This window comes from Clytia hemisphaerica, unplaced genomic scaffold (genome assembly GCF_902728285.1).
Source record: "Clytia hemisphaerica strain Z4C2 unplaced genomic scaffold, Clytia hemisphaerica genome assembly, whole genome shotgun sequence".
NCBI classification, from domain to species: Eukaryota; Metazoa; Cnidaria; class Hydrozoa; order Leptothecata; family Clytiidae; genus Clytia; species Clytia hemisphaerica.
This window is the reverse complement of record NW_027103648.1, coordinates 847,089-858,578: the sequence shown is the minus strand read 5'-3', so window position 1 is coordinate 858,578 and position 11,490 is coordinate 847,089. Positions and strand designations below refer to the sequence as shown.

General features: G+C 34.0%; 2 protein-coding genes across 2 annotated transcripts in view; both read left to right on the top strand.

Moving 5' to 3' along the window:
* Positions 1 to 1,432: 1,432 nt before the first annotated feature.
* LOC136803022 (transmembrane protein 218-like) overlaps positions 1,433 to 11,490 on the top strand; it is a 29,451-nt gene continuing 19,393 nt past the window's right edge. Inside the window, exon 1 of the mRNA XM_067059772.1 lies at positions 1,433 to 1,590. The gene's annotated coding sequence lies outside the window, so the exon portion shown is untranslated. The remainder of the gene's footprint in view (positions 1,591 to 11,490) is intronic.
* On the top strand, positions 8,656 to 9,696 carry LOC136803070 (C5a anaphylatoxin chemotactic receptor 1-like). The gene has a single exon (XM_067059821.1). The coding sequence runs from the start codon at positions 8,656 to 8,658 to the stop codon at positions 9,694 to 9,696; it is 1,041 nt and encodes a 346-aa protein (XP_066915922.1).

Sequence of the window (11,490 nt, the reverse complement as noted above, 5' to 3'; positions counted from 1 at the left end):
AACATTTTCCTTGGAGTTAAGACTGGAGTCGTGTATATAATCCGTGTAATACAGTATAATATCTACGTTGTATCTATATATTAATAGTATAACGCGTATGTCATTTTGTTTTCTGTCTGTGTGTCACTTTCGATTTCGCAAGCAATGTTTTGTTCTTTTAAAAGATGACTTTTGCTTCTTGCTCCACAAATGTGTTAAATCAGATTCGCGCCGTTTTAGAAAGACTTTGTTTTGATTGATAGATTAGACTTTTTCTTTTTTTTATTTCTTTTCTTTTGTTTTATATTTTCGAATGTAATTAACGACCTATTTGATTTGAGACATTCGAATTCTTTTCAAAACAAAAGAAAATCTTTTAAACAGAATCTGTTAAAGAAAAGAACAAATATAAAATAAAACATAAGAATCACAAGACAAAGTTTGTTAGAAAAACAGCCTGCAACAGCAACATTAAAAATACATTCAAAAGGCGGTAAAAACTAGAGTTCTTTCTTCGTAAAAAGGGACCTTTAAACATCTATGTCGATATTTATTTTGCTGTAAATCTAAGTCATTGTTGAATTTGAAAAGTTATCGAAGTTATGACGAAGTTATTTTATAAAAAGCACCATAAAATTGCTGCCTTCCGGGGGGACTATGGTTGCGAGCTGACTTTCGGCCCTGCCCCTTGGACCCTTAGCAGAATAAAGAGGAGAAGAAACAAGGGACATTGTGTGAATTTTAATTCACTTTTTGGGACTAATTTCACCAAATTTCTATCTTTCTGGGGGCAAAAAGTTAAAATTTTCCTATTTTTCCGATTCTTAGTGGGACTGAAGTTTGATTTTCCGATTTAATTGTAATTTGGGAATGGCGCCCTTTCTGCCTTCTGATCATTTTTGCCACAAAAATATTTTTCAAAATATGGTTAAAAGATACGTCACCCGGGAGGGATAGAGTCAAACTTTGAAGAGAATTCTTCCCTTTAATTTTGATTTCATCGTGTTTAAGGGGTGTTTAAGCCACCTTCCCAACATCCAAAGGACTTTAAATGCGTTCAGCAAACAGCTAAACCGGCGTGCGACGCCGGGTACCGGCTAGTAATACTATAATAATCGAAACGGGATAATATCAGTTTACATATAAACTATAATTATGTTCCTACCACATTGGTGGTTGTCTGAAAACACATTTTCGACCGTAACCGCCAATTGCCGCGCGGGCATTTCTTTTGTCCGTTTTAGCACTCTAAAACCGTCCCAGTCTTTTTTTCGCACCTATAGACAACAGAAAAAGGTGTAAAAAAAGGATTGGATCGAGTTTAAGGGGGATAATTGAATAATAAAGGGGCACGCGCCTGACCGCGCGACTACGGTCGAAAAGGTGTATTATTTGTTAGCCTTCCATGAAGTAAGTTTCCTTGCTTTATCTTTTTGTCTGATTAATTTTAAAGATATTTTATCATTTATTGTTTCAGTGTTAACTAGAAAATGAATTAAATAAACCGAAGTAAGAAATGAATTAAATCATTGACTGGAATCTTTGGCATTCACTTGTAACGCCACTATCATTCAAGGTGTGGCCACCCTTCGACGCCCTTCAAACCAAAATGTAAGTAAAGCTTTTTTTTTATTCCAATCAGTGCCGGGACTGATTTAGGAAACTGGCTCAAGAGCTAAATCTTTTATACGTACAATTTTACAATTGCTAATGTTATGAACGGTTTTTATCATGGTACTATATGATATCCCATACCCAATTATTCCATGAACTAAAAGTTCATTAATTAAAAGACTTCAAAGGCTATTAGGTTTCATATTGATATTTTTATCGAAATTTCAATGGGAATATAAATTCTAAATTGTTCAGAATTGTTTAGAATCCCTATGGGGATGGTTTTAGAGTACAAATTTTTCCCTTGAATGTTACATTGGGATGAAATCAAATTCAATTTCTCAGTCAAGCTGAAATTATAGTGTATTTTTCCCACCGGAGACGAAATTTCGGCCAATTATTCCAGTTGGATGGGGATTCCAACGGTTCGTGTTTGTATTCAGTAGATTGTATGAAAACAGTATTTGAATCTGTTTGAATAGAGTGTTTATTCTTCAGAGCTTCCTAGTTTATCTTTCGAATGCATTAATTTTGTTTTTGGTGGTGTTCTTTTTTGCATGCTAAAATTTCTACGCATGCTCGAGCGAACTGATCTTCGAAATCTTTGATGAAGTTTTGCGTATATAAAGACATTGCATACACTGTTAAGTGATTGTATGAATTTCAAAAACGAGTTGATATCGAGTAAAAGTCGAGTTGTTCGTATTGGGTTATTCGGATCGATAATCCACGATAATTGAAAAATAATTTGGAACAAATCTCTCGGATAGACGAAAATAATAAAAGCTGTTGAAACGATAAACAATGTTTTCAAAACTTTTTGATTTTCTTTCATTCTACGTTTTCTTGATTCTCTACTCGCGATTTGATCACCAGAGTTTGAAAGTTCATGATGGATTGCCAATATCGTTATGCAGAAAATGACCAAGAAAAATAAATCTCTCAAAACATATGAAAGTAGATTCGAAATCCCGAATAACAACAGTTCTGCGTGTGCTGTGCAAACTCCGTGTTCGTTTACGTGAAGCGATATAAACAAATGAAGATTTGAAATGAAAGATAACACTGTTATTAAAAGCAGGACCAACCTGGTCTTGAATTTACTCCATTTGACACGATAAGGTTTCAAGATGGCGATACATCGATCTATATTAATCACCATAACGATACTAAAAGATAAACTCTGTAAAACCACTGTAACAGCTACCATTTTGCATCCGAAATTCCCACCAAAGTCTGCTCTACCATGAGCTAAGATTTCTTCTATGTATATAATCGGATCAGAGACGCACATTAAGAAATCTGCCACCGCTAAATATACCATCCATCTATGTATTTGACTCAATGCTCTTGTTTCTAAAGTGAAGAATTTCCAGACCAGAAAGTTTCCAATAGTTCCAACTATAAAAATGAGAACGTGTAGTGTAATCAATAGGTAATCTTTAAACACGTAGGTCTGTAAATTATTCCCAGTTGAATTGTTGAGTGAAGTGATGTTCGGACTGGCTGAAGTGTCCATCTTGTTTTCTGAGCTTTCTGGTTGAATCCAACTCTCGCCTCGCTTTTATTAAAACGCCACACTTAATTTGAATATTATTTTATAACAATATGGTTTTCTTTACATCAGTCTTGGACAAAATCAAAATAGGATACTGGCTTTAGTCGAGATAAAGAGTAGTATCCTTATCCTAGAAAGAACAATAAAAGTCTAATACCACTTTGATTATCACAGCTTATCATTAACTTATTTATTATATGCAATGAAAACTAAAGCAAAACCTTCTGCAAACATTATCAAACTTATCACAAACAAAATGATTGATTGCAAAAATGATAAGGTGGAGCCCTGATGAGCAATATCTTAAATTATTTATTTTAGTCGATAGTCAAGACTTTGTTATTGCACCAACAAAAAGAAAACATCCCATGAAAGAAATCGTATTATGTTTTTTCAATTTTTGTACTATTGCTATCACGTTATTTTATAAGAACAAACTTTTTGAGAACATGGGTGGAAATAAGAATATTTTAAGAACATTTTTAGGCTTGAAACTCAAAAAGGTACACGTTTTTTTTAAAGAACATCCAAAATTTTTGAAGCCTTCGGATTGTTCTTAACCTTTAGTTTCAAGCCTAAAAGTGTTCTTAACACGTTCTAAAAGTGTTCTTAACACGTTCTAAAAGTGTTCTTAACACGTTCTTGCTTTCACCATTTTGCGAGCATTTTTTGCATTTTCTTAAGAAATTGTGAAATTTGCCATTTTAGAGTGTTGTTGCCATAAATGTTCTTAACTTGGTCTTAACATTTTGGTCATCGAAGCCTTATGTTATTGTTTGTTATTTATATATAGTTTGTTCTTATAAAAAAACGTGTAAAATATTTGAAGGCTTCAAAGATTTTGGATACTGTCATCGTCCTTTGAGAAGATACTAGACGGTATTTTGATTATTATAAAGATGGTGTGAAGTGGTCATATCATAATTACTGACCTCTGACTACTTAACTGGATCAGGCTTTTAATATAAAAGGAAGCGTACGTCAAGTTTTAAAGCCTACTAGTCTGACATTTTGTTTCAACTCTGGTCGTCAACAGCGCAATTCGAATGTTTTGAAATACTGAGAACGTTCGAAAACCTAAGGTAGAATTAATGAGAAATTAAAAATAGAAAACATATGGAGGACTACGTAATCGATTTCAAAACTGGTTGCACTTCCATGGAAAACTTTTACGTAGTTTGCCTATCTAATGTGTAATGGAATATAATATCTGTGATGCGATCGTAATTTGATATTTATCCAAATAATGATCCAACCTCAGTTCTTGAAAACACTTGAAAACTTTCAAATTTTTTTTGTTTTCTTTGCAGTGAGTGGTTAAGATTTTCTCACCATAAACAGCGTTTGTTATGTCGTACCAAGTTAGAATAATGGGTACATAATATGTAGATATAGTGTGGTTGTGTTACAAAAATACAGGCTGTTTAAAGGAAAAAAATATGATCTAGCTGAAACTTTCTCCAGACCTTCTCTATAGGATGCTTATATCTCAGGAAAAATTCCCCTAAAATCCCACTGGTGGAACATCCCTTTTTGGACATTTCTATTTTCCCCAGGCAAAACCCTAACGGCGAAATTTTTTGAAAATTTCAAACTTATTTCCAGACAATATCATATATACCATTCGAAAGCTCTCGAAAATCTATATAGAAGACTTTCAAACGGTTATAGCTGATTTCCTTACCCAACTCGAGATATTTCATGCGCAAGTTCCACTTTTCGCCACATTTTGGTCTAAATTGACTATAAATAGCATCTTCTGCGTGAATTATCTTGAGTTAGGTAATAAAATCGGCTATACCCGTTTAAAAGTCTTCTATATAGTTTTTCGAGAGCTTTCGAATGGTATACTTGATAATGTCTGAAAATCAGTTTGAAATTTTCAAAAAATTTCGCCCTTAGGGTTTTGCCTGGGAAAAAAAAAGAAATGTCCCAAAAAAGGGATGTTCCACCAGTGGGATTTTAGGGGAATTTTTCCTGAGGCATAACCATCCTATAGAGAAGGTCTGGAGAAAGTTTCAGCTAGATCTTATTGTTTTCCCGTAAATTATGCTAAACGACCCCACTAATATGGGTTATATTATTTGAGATTTAGTACTTGCTGTACTAACGCACTTTGTAATAACACCAGACTTTGTAATACCTGACACAATTTGTAATACACCTTGGTGCACTTTGTTATACCTAACGCATTTTGTAATAAAAACTGACACACTTTGTAATAATCGACATACCACACTTTGTGATAAAAATTAACACACTTTATAATGAATACGAAAAGCTGACGCACTTTGTAATAACACCTGATGCACTTTGTAATAAAGGAAAATTTTCATCTAAAAACAAGACTTAAAAAAATTTGTTTAAATGTTTTAAAACCGTAAAAATAATAAAATCATTCAAAATTATTATAAACGTTTCTATGGGATTGATAATGTTGAATTTATTGATCAAACAAATTCGCTCTTGAATTTTCTCTCAGTACTATGTGCTTGCTTTTGGCAGGATTGCTACATTTTCGACGTTTAGATTCTTTAGCTATTTTAAAAAGCTGTCATTTCAATTTCTCCATGAAATCTTCGTTAATTTATCTCAAAATGGGTCATAAAATAAAACTTTGAACCCCTTAAACCTCAATTTATGATCATATTTGACACCTGTTATTTATTTGCATCACATAACTTGATCCTTAGGCCGAGGCCGATGATAAATTCTTTGAGAAATTTGGTCTGTAAAAATAAGGCCTTAAATATCGAAAAGGATCCGGATTTAAACTAATATCCAATCTGAATCAAACGAAACATATTTTCTCCGGTTGGGAGTTTCTTTTTATTTATCATCAAAACAGAAAAACTTTAAATCTTCAAAATATTTAACATGAACAGATAAATATCGTTAACACCCTTCTTTTATTCTCGAGAGTCTTTGAGTTTGAGCTAATCATTTTATGATACTTTAAAGGTTAGAAAGTTTTGAGTAGAAGATTTTTATCAATTCTCATTTTTTAAGATTTTAATTCAATGAAGAGGCTTTTGCTCAGTGCTTGGGTTATTTTTATTGAATATCCAAAACTGGGTTTTCAGGCCCGGTGGAATCTGGGACACTGGGGAGTGTCTGTATCCCCACTTTTGAGCAAATGAAATTTTATCTCATTTTTAGCCTTCAGCCTCCCCACTTTTGTTGTTGCTCCACCGGGCCTGGTTTTGTTTGGGAAAAAATTACTGAGATATGAGAGATGAGACTATTTTGTCAGTGAAATAGATCGCGCATGAGGATATAAAATGTTTGCACGAAAAATTTGATCGTATTGAGACTGACCGCCTAACAAATTAAAGGGATAATCAAATAAAAAATGAAATTCAACAAAAAGATTCCTTGTTTTTCAAAGTCAAGATAGTTAGTTAAATTGTAATTTTTAGTTTCTACTTGAAAAAAATAGAATTTCAATGTGAGGTACGAAAATCTGAGATTAAAAAAAAAACCCTGTCTCACAGCCCCGTTGGAACTTTTTCCTCAGTGGGGATAAAAATTCCTATTGAAATCTCAATGGGGATAGAAATTTTATTGTTCCAAGGTTAAAAAATCCAGTGGGGATCGTTTTGGGGTGCAATTTTTAAATATTGGATCTCGATTGGGGATGAAATCAAAGCCCGGGGGCACTCGATTTTGAAACGACGGTATGTGCCGCGAAAAATCTTTTTTTCAAAATCGTACCCTTACAGTACAGTTCAATATGGCTGAAAAGGTACCCTTTCAGTGCATTTTCTCTTGATATACCCAACCCTTATAGTGCACTATATTTCTTAGCTGTAAATCTGCGTGAAGAGAAGGAGCTTGGGAAATTTTCTGTTTCAAAGAAAAACTGAGAAAATTATTCTTGTCAGCTGGAATTATCAGACAATAGAAACTTTTTCAAACAAACGAGAAGTAAAAACCTTTCTTTTTAACACATTATTTTGAATTTGTTTTAAAATTCGACCCTTGCAGTGCAATCTCACAGAAACACACCCTTACAGTGCATTTTGGGATGCAGAAAAACCTCACCCTTAAGCGCGGCACATGACGTAGGCCAGATCAGATGAGTGCCCCCCCCCCGGGAATCCGGGAATCAAAGTCAAATTCCCAGTGGGGCTGAAATTCCAGGGTATTTTCCCACCGGGGACGAAATTTTTGCCAAATTTTCCAGTGGGGCTGGGGTCCCAGCGGGTCTGTGACACAGGGGTGTTTTAAATTGTCATATTTTGGTTTATACAGAATCATGAAGGAATCTTTTTAAGTTTAACTGTTTAACTTGTAATACCCAGAGTATTTGGTTTTTGTTGTTGTAAAGTGGGAAAAATAAAAAAGTTTCCCAGCGCATAAGAAAGTGGGCTTGAAAATCCATCAAGTCACTTATCTTAGTTTCAGTCCATTAGTATAATTACCATTATGCTGTCGTCACATCATTTTGAACTGAATTATTGTTATTACACGAAAACCATAATTTTATTAGGTTTATTATTTAATCAAGACCATGGCTATGTTCAAAGTGAAAAAAAATTGATTAGTGATAATTTTGATGTCATTATGTACTTAGGCCTATCTAGGATAGAAATCTCGAATGAAGTAGGGTCTTTTTGACAAAGATTATAAATCTTTCAGGTAACAAACTCTTTATCTCTAAATATAGTTCGAAGCTTATTTATCCTGGCGTTTTTGAGTTTGGAGACTTCACACTGTCCTGTAGTCTATTCATCTTTTATTCAGTTTAAATTTGATAGTGAAATATCTTATAACAAATGCGTGCAGTCTTCAATACCTCAGATTTGATCACATCTTTCGTGAAAATGTCCAGTCGATTACTTTAAATTTAATAGACGATATCGGCTTAACGAATTCTCCCCGAATGATTACCCATGATGCATTGCGCAAAAAAATTTTACGGACTATATTGACTTACTGAATTTTTTTGCGCAATGCATCATGGGTAATCATTCGGGGAGAATTTCGTTAAGCCGATATCGTCTATTGCACAATAACAAATACCACTTTTTGAAAGATCCAGCCTAAATCAATTTACATTTAATGAGTATAGAACAGTATTCAATGATGATTATAATCTCTACACAAACGACTACAAATTAAATTATTTTACGTCATTTCCACTGTCAATAAAGCTAATCTGATTTTAGTGCACTGACTCCACGTAAATACACATATCTAAGAGTCAAGTATGATGAAATCTGATGAAGGCGTTCATTACAACAAGTAAACAGTCGCTAACAAGACGTGCTCTGTGTACCTTATCGGGGAAAACTTTGTCGGGGAAAATTTTCGTCACTTGCTGGTAGTTGGTAAACGCATTAAGGCCGGGAAAAATTTTCGTCGGGGTAAAATATTTGTCACTTGGCCAAAATTTCGTCACTTTTCCCCGACGAAGTTTTCTCCGATAAGGTATTCTATAAAATCGTAAGTTTATGTTTATAGAAACCACTGTTTATCAAATCAAACAGTTCCAAGACAGAATGGGCAGTTTCACAAAAACGTTAATCGATGATAATATTAATATGTGGGAGTTTATCAACCAAAGTCGAGTTTTGCCGACATCTTCGAATGTCAGTACAAGAGATGCTATGCAGCCTTATGTTTGGAAAGATTATCTTTTAATAATTCTACACGTTTTGGTGTTCATTGTTGGGACTATCGGCAACTTTATGGTTTGGAAATATTTCTCGTTGAAGACAGAATCGCTGAGTCAAGTTCAGAAATGGATTATATTTCTGGCTGGAATTGATTTCCTTATTTGTATAGCAGACCCTATCGTGTATATCACTGAGATTTTAGCGCACGGTAGAGCAGATTTTGGTGGGAATTTTGGGTGCAAAATGGTAGCTGTTACAGTGGTCTTACAGAGTTTATCTTTTAGTATCGTTATGGTGATTAATATAGATCGATGTATCGCCATCTTGAAACCTTATCGCGTCAAATGGAATAAATTCAAGACCAGACTGGTCCTGCTTTTAATAACGGTGTTATCTTTCATTTCAAATCTTCATTTGTTTATATCGCTTCACGTAAACGAACACGGAGTTTGCACAGCACACGCAGAACTTTTGTTATTCGGGATTCCGAATCTACTTTCATATGTTTTGAGAGATTTATTTTTCTTGGTCATTTTCTGCATAACCATACTGGCAATCCGTCATGAGCTTTCAAACTCTGGTGATCAAATCGCGAGTAGAGAATCAAGAAAACGTAGAATGAAAGAAAATCAAAAAGTTTTGAAAACATTGTTTATCGTTTCAACAGCTTTTATTATTTTCGTGTATCCAAGAGATTTGTTCCAAATGATATTTCAATTATCGTGGATTATCGATCCGAGTAACCCAATTCGAGTTAATCGTTTTGTATTCGATATCAACTCGTTTTTGAAATTCATACAATCACTTAACAGTGTGTGTAACGTCTTTATTTATGCCAAAGTTCACCGAAGATTTCGACGTATAGCTGCTCCTATGGTTAATCGAAAGAAAAACCACACAAACAATCATGTTTATTTATCATAAGGGGAGTAATGATAGTAGCGGTAAAAATTCCTTCGAGGAATAATTTTACGATTGATGTACACACTTTTTTTATAAAAGTTGTGTTATTCCATTTCATCATGGATATTCTTAAAGTTTTTGGCAATTATTATTCTAAAGTATATCTACGGTATTCTTAGATATTCTTAGGATTCAAATCTACGCTAAATTCAACATATATATCTTAAGCAAAAAATTGTTTTATTCGGGGTTAATTGGCAATTTAGCATTCTAATATCGGGTGCCAAATTCCATGATGGTGATATTCTTAATATATTCTTAATTTTGTTTTGCTGATATTTTTTCTTTGTTGTTGTATGATCAAGAGCAGCCGCCGGCAGATATTTTTGAAATATCTGTTCTTTTTTTCCAGGAGAGTAGATTTTATGGATAAATCTAGGAGAGACTTTTCTTCAGAACACCCAGGTAAAATCCAGGGATCGCCTTAAAGACATCTGTTCTTAAAATCCAGGAGCACATTTTAAGGAAAAACACAAGGGAGCTTCATAATCTTCTTAAAAGGTCTCATTTTCTAGGAGCATTTTAATTTTCTTAGAGAATAGCTGTTATATTTTTCCAGGAGCATAATATTTCTAGAGAACAGATAAACATTTTCCAGGAGTCCCATTTTTTCCCAGAACAGATGATATAATCCAGGAGAGCCCAGGATACAGAACAGATAGTTTTTTCCAGGAGAAAGGGACCTCAAGAACAGATATTTCATACTTCCTAGCCGGTGGCTGCTCTTGTATGATATTATACTTTCAATGAGATATTGATATAAAATCTAGTAAAATATTAAAATACTAACTCACAATAATCTCCAGCAAAGACAAAAAAAACTAGAAATATAGAATTCGAATTATAGATAGCGGTTTTGTGCTTGTTTAAAAAATATTCAAGGGTAGAATATTATTTAAAAGGATTCCATCGAAAAGAGGAGTTGTTTTACGGACGCGTTGGTACTACATCTTCGCTTTTCGGCTAAAATTTCCATTAAATGTTCATGTATCTCTATTTTAAACAGGTACTCTCGGGTACCTAATAGCCGGGGGGTTGGAATAAGCGGGGGAGTTGGAAAAAATCCCAAAACTTAATAAGCGGGGGGTTGGAATAAAAATGTCCTGGGTGGAAAATTTTTGAAAAATTAATTAGCGGGGAGGGACGGCTATTAGGTACCCGAGAGTATTTTCACTTCAGAAATAACTTACAAACCCCATCATATAAAGTGCAGTTTTAAAGTTCTTTCGTTTCGGCGAAGCACGTAAAGTGGCTTTTCCGTCTCAAAATTCTACATAATTCACAAAAATTTCAAAAATACATGCTAATTTGTTGTTTAAAAATAATTTACTGTCTTAGATAGAAAACCTAGCCTTGACCACTGAAAGTGGTTAGAGTAGAGCTCGATACCACAATTTTTTATGAAGATGTTCATAAAGTGTGTGATAATGTTCTTAGGGAAAAAAATAATTTGATTATTTTTGTGAAGTTCTCTTTTACGCCCCTTTCTCACAGTCCCTGTTGGATTTTCTTAGCCATTGGGGGTAAAAATAACGGACTGAATCTCGAAGGGGGTTGATTTTCCAATATTCTTTATGGTTGGGGATTTCAATTCTTTTGTTCTTATTAAGTCACAAAATTCAGCGGGGATGGAAAAAAACAGCACAATATTTAGCAGTGAGGATTTGATTATTCGATTATGTTCAGCGGAAACAAAAATTGAAGTACAATTTTCCAGTGAGGACGATATTTTGGTCAATTTTTCCAGTGGAAAGG

What these genes read in the sequence shown, in the direction of transcription:
- LOC136803070 (XM_067059821.1), top strand. Translation starts at nt 8,656, where the DNA reads ATGGGCAGTTTCACAAAAACGTTAATCGATGATAATATTAATATGTGG.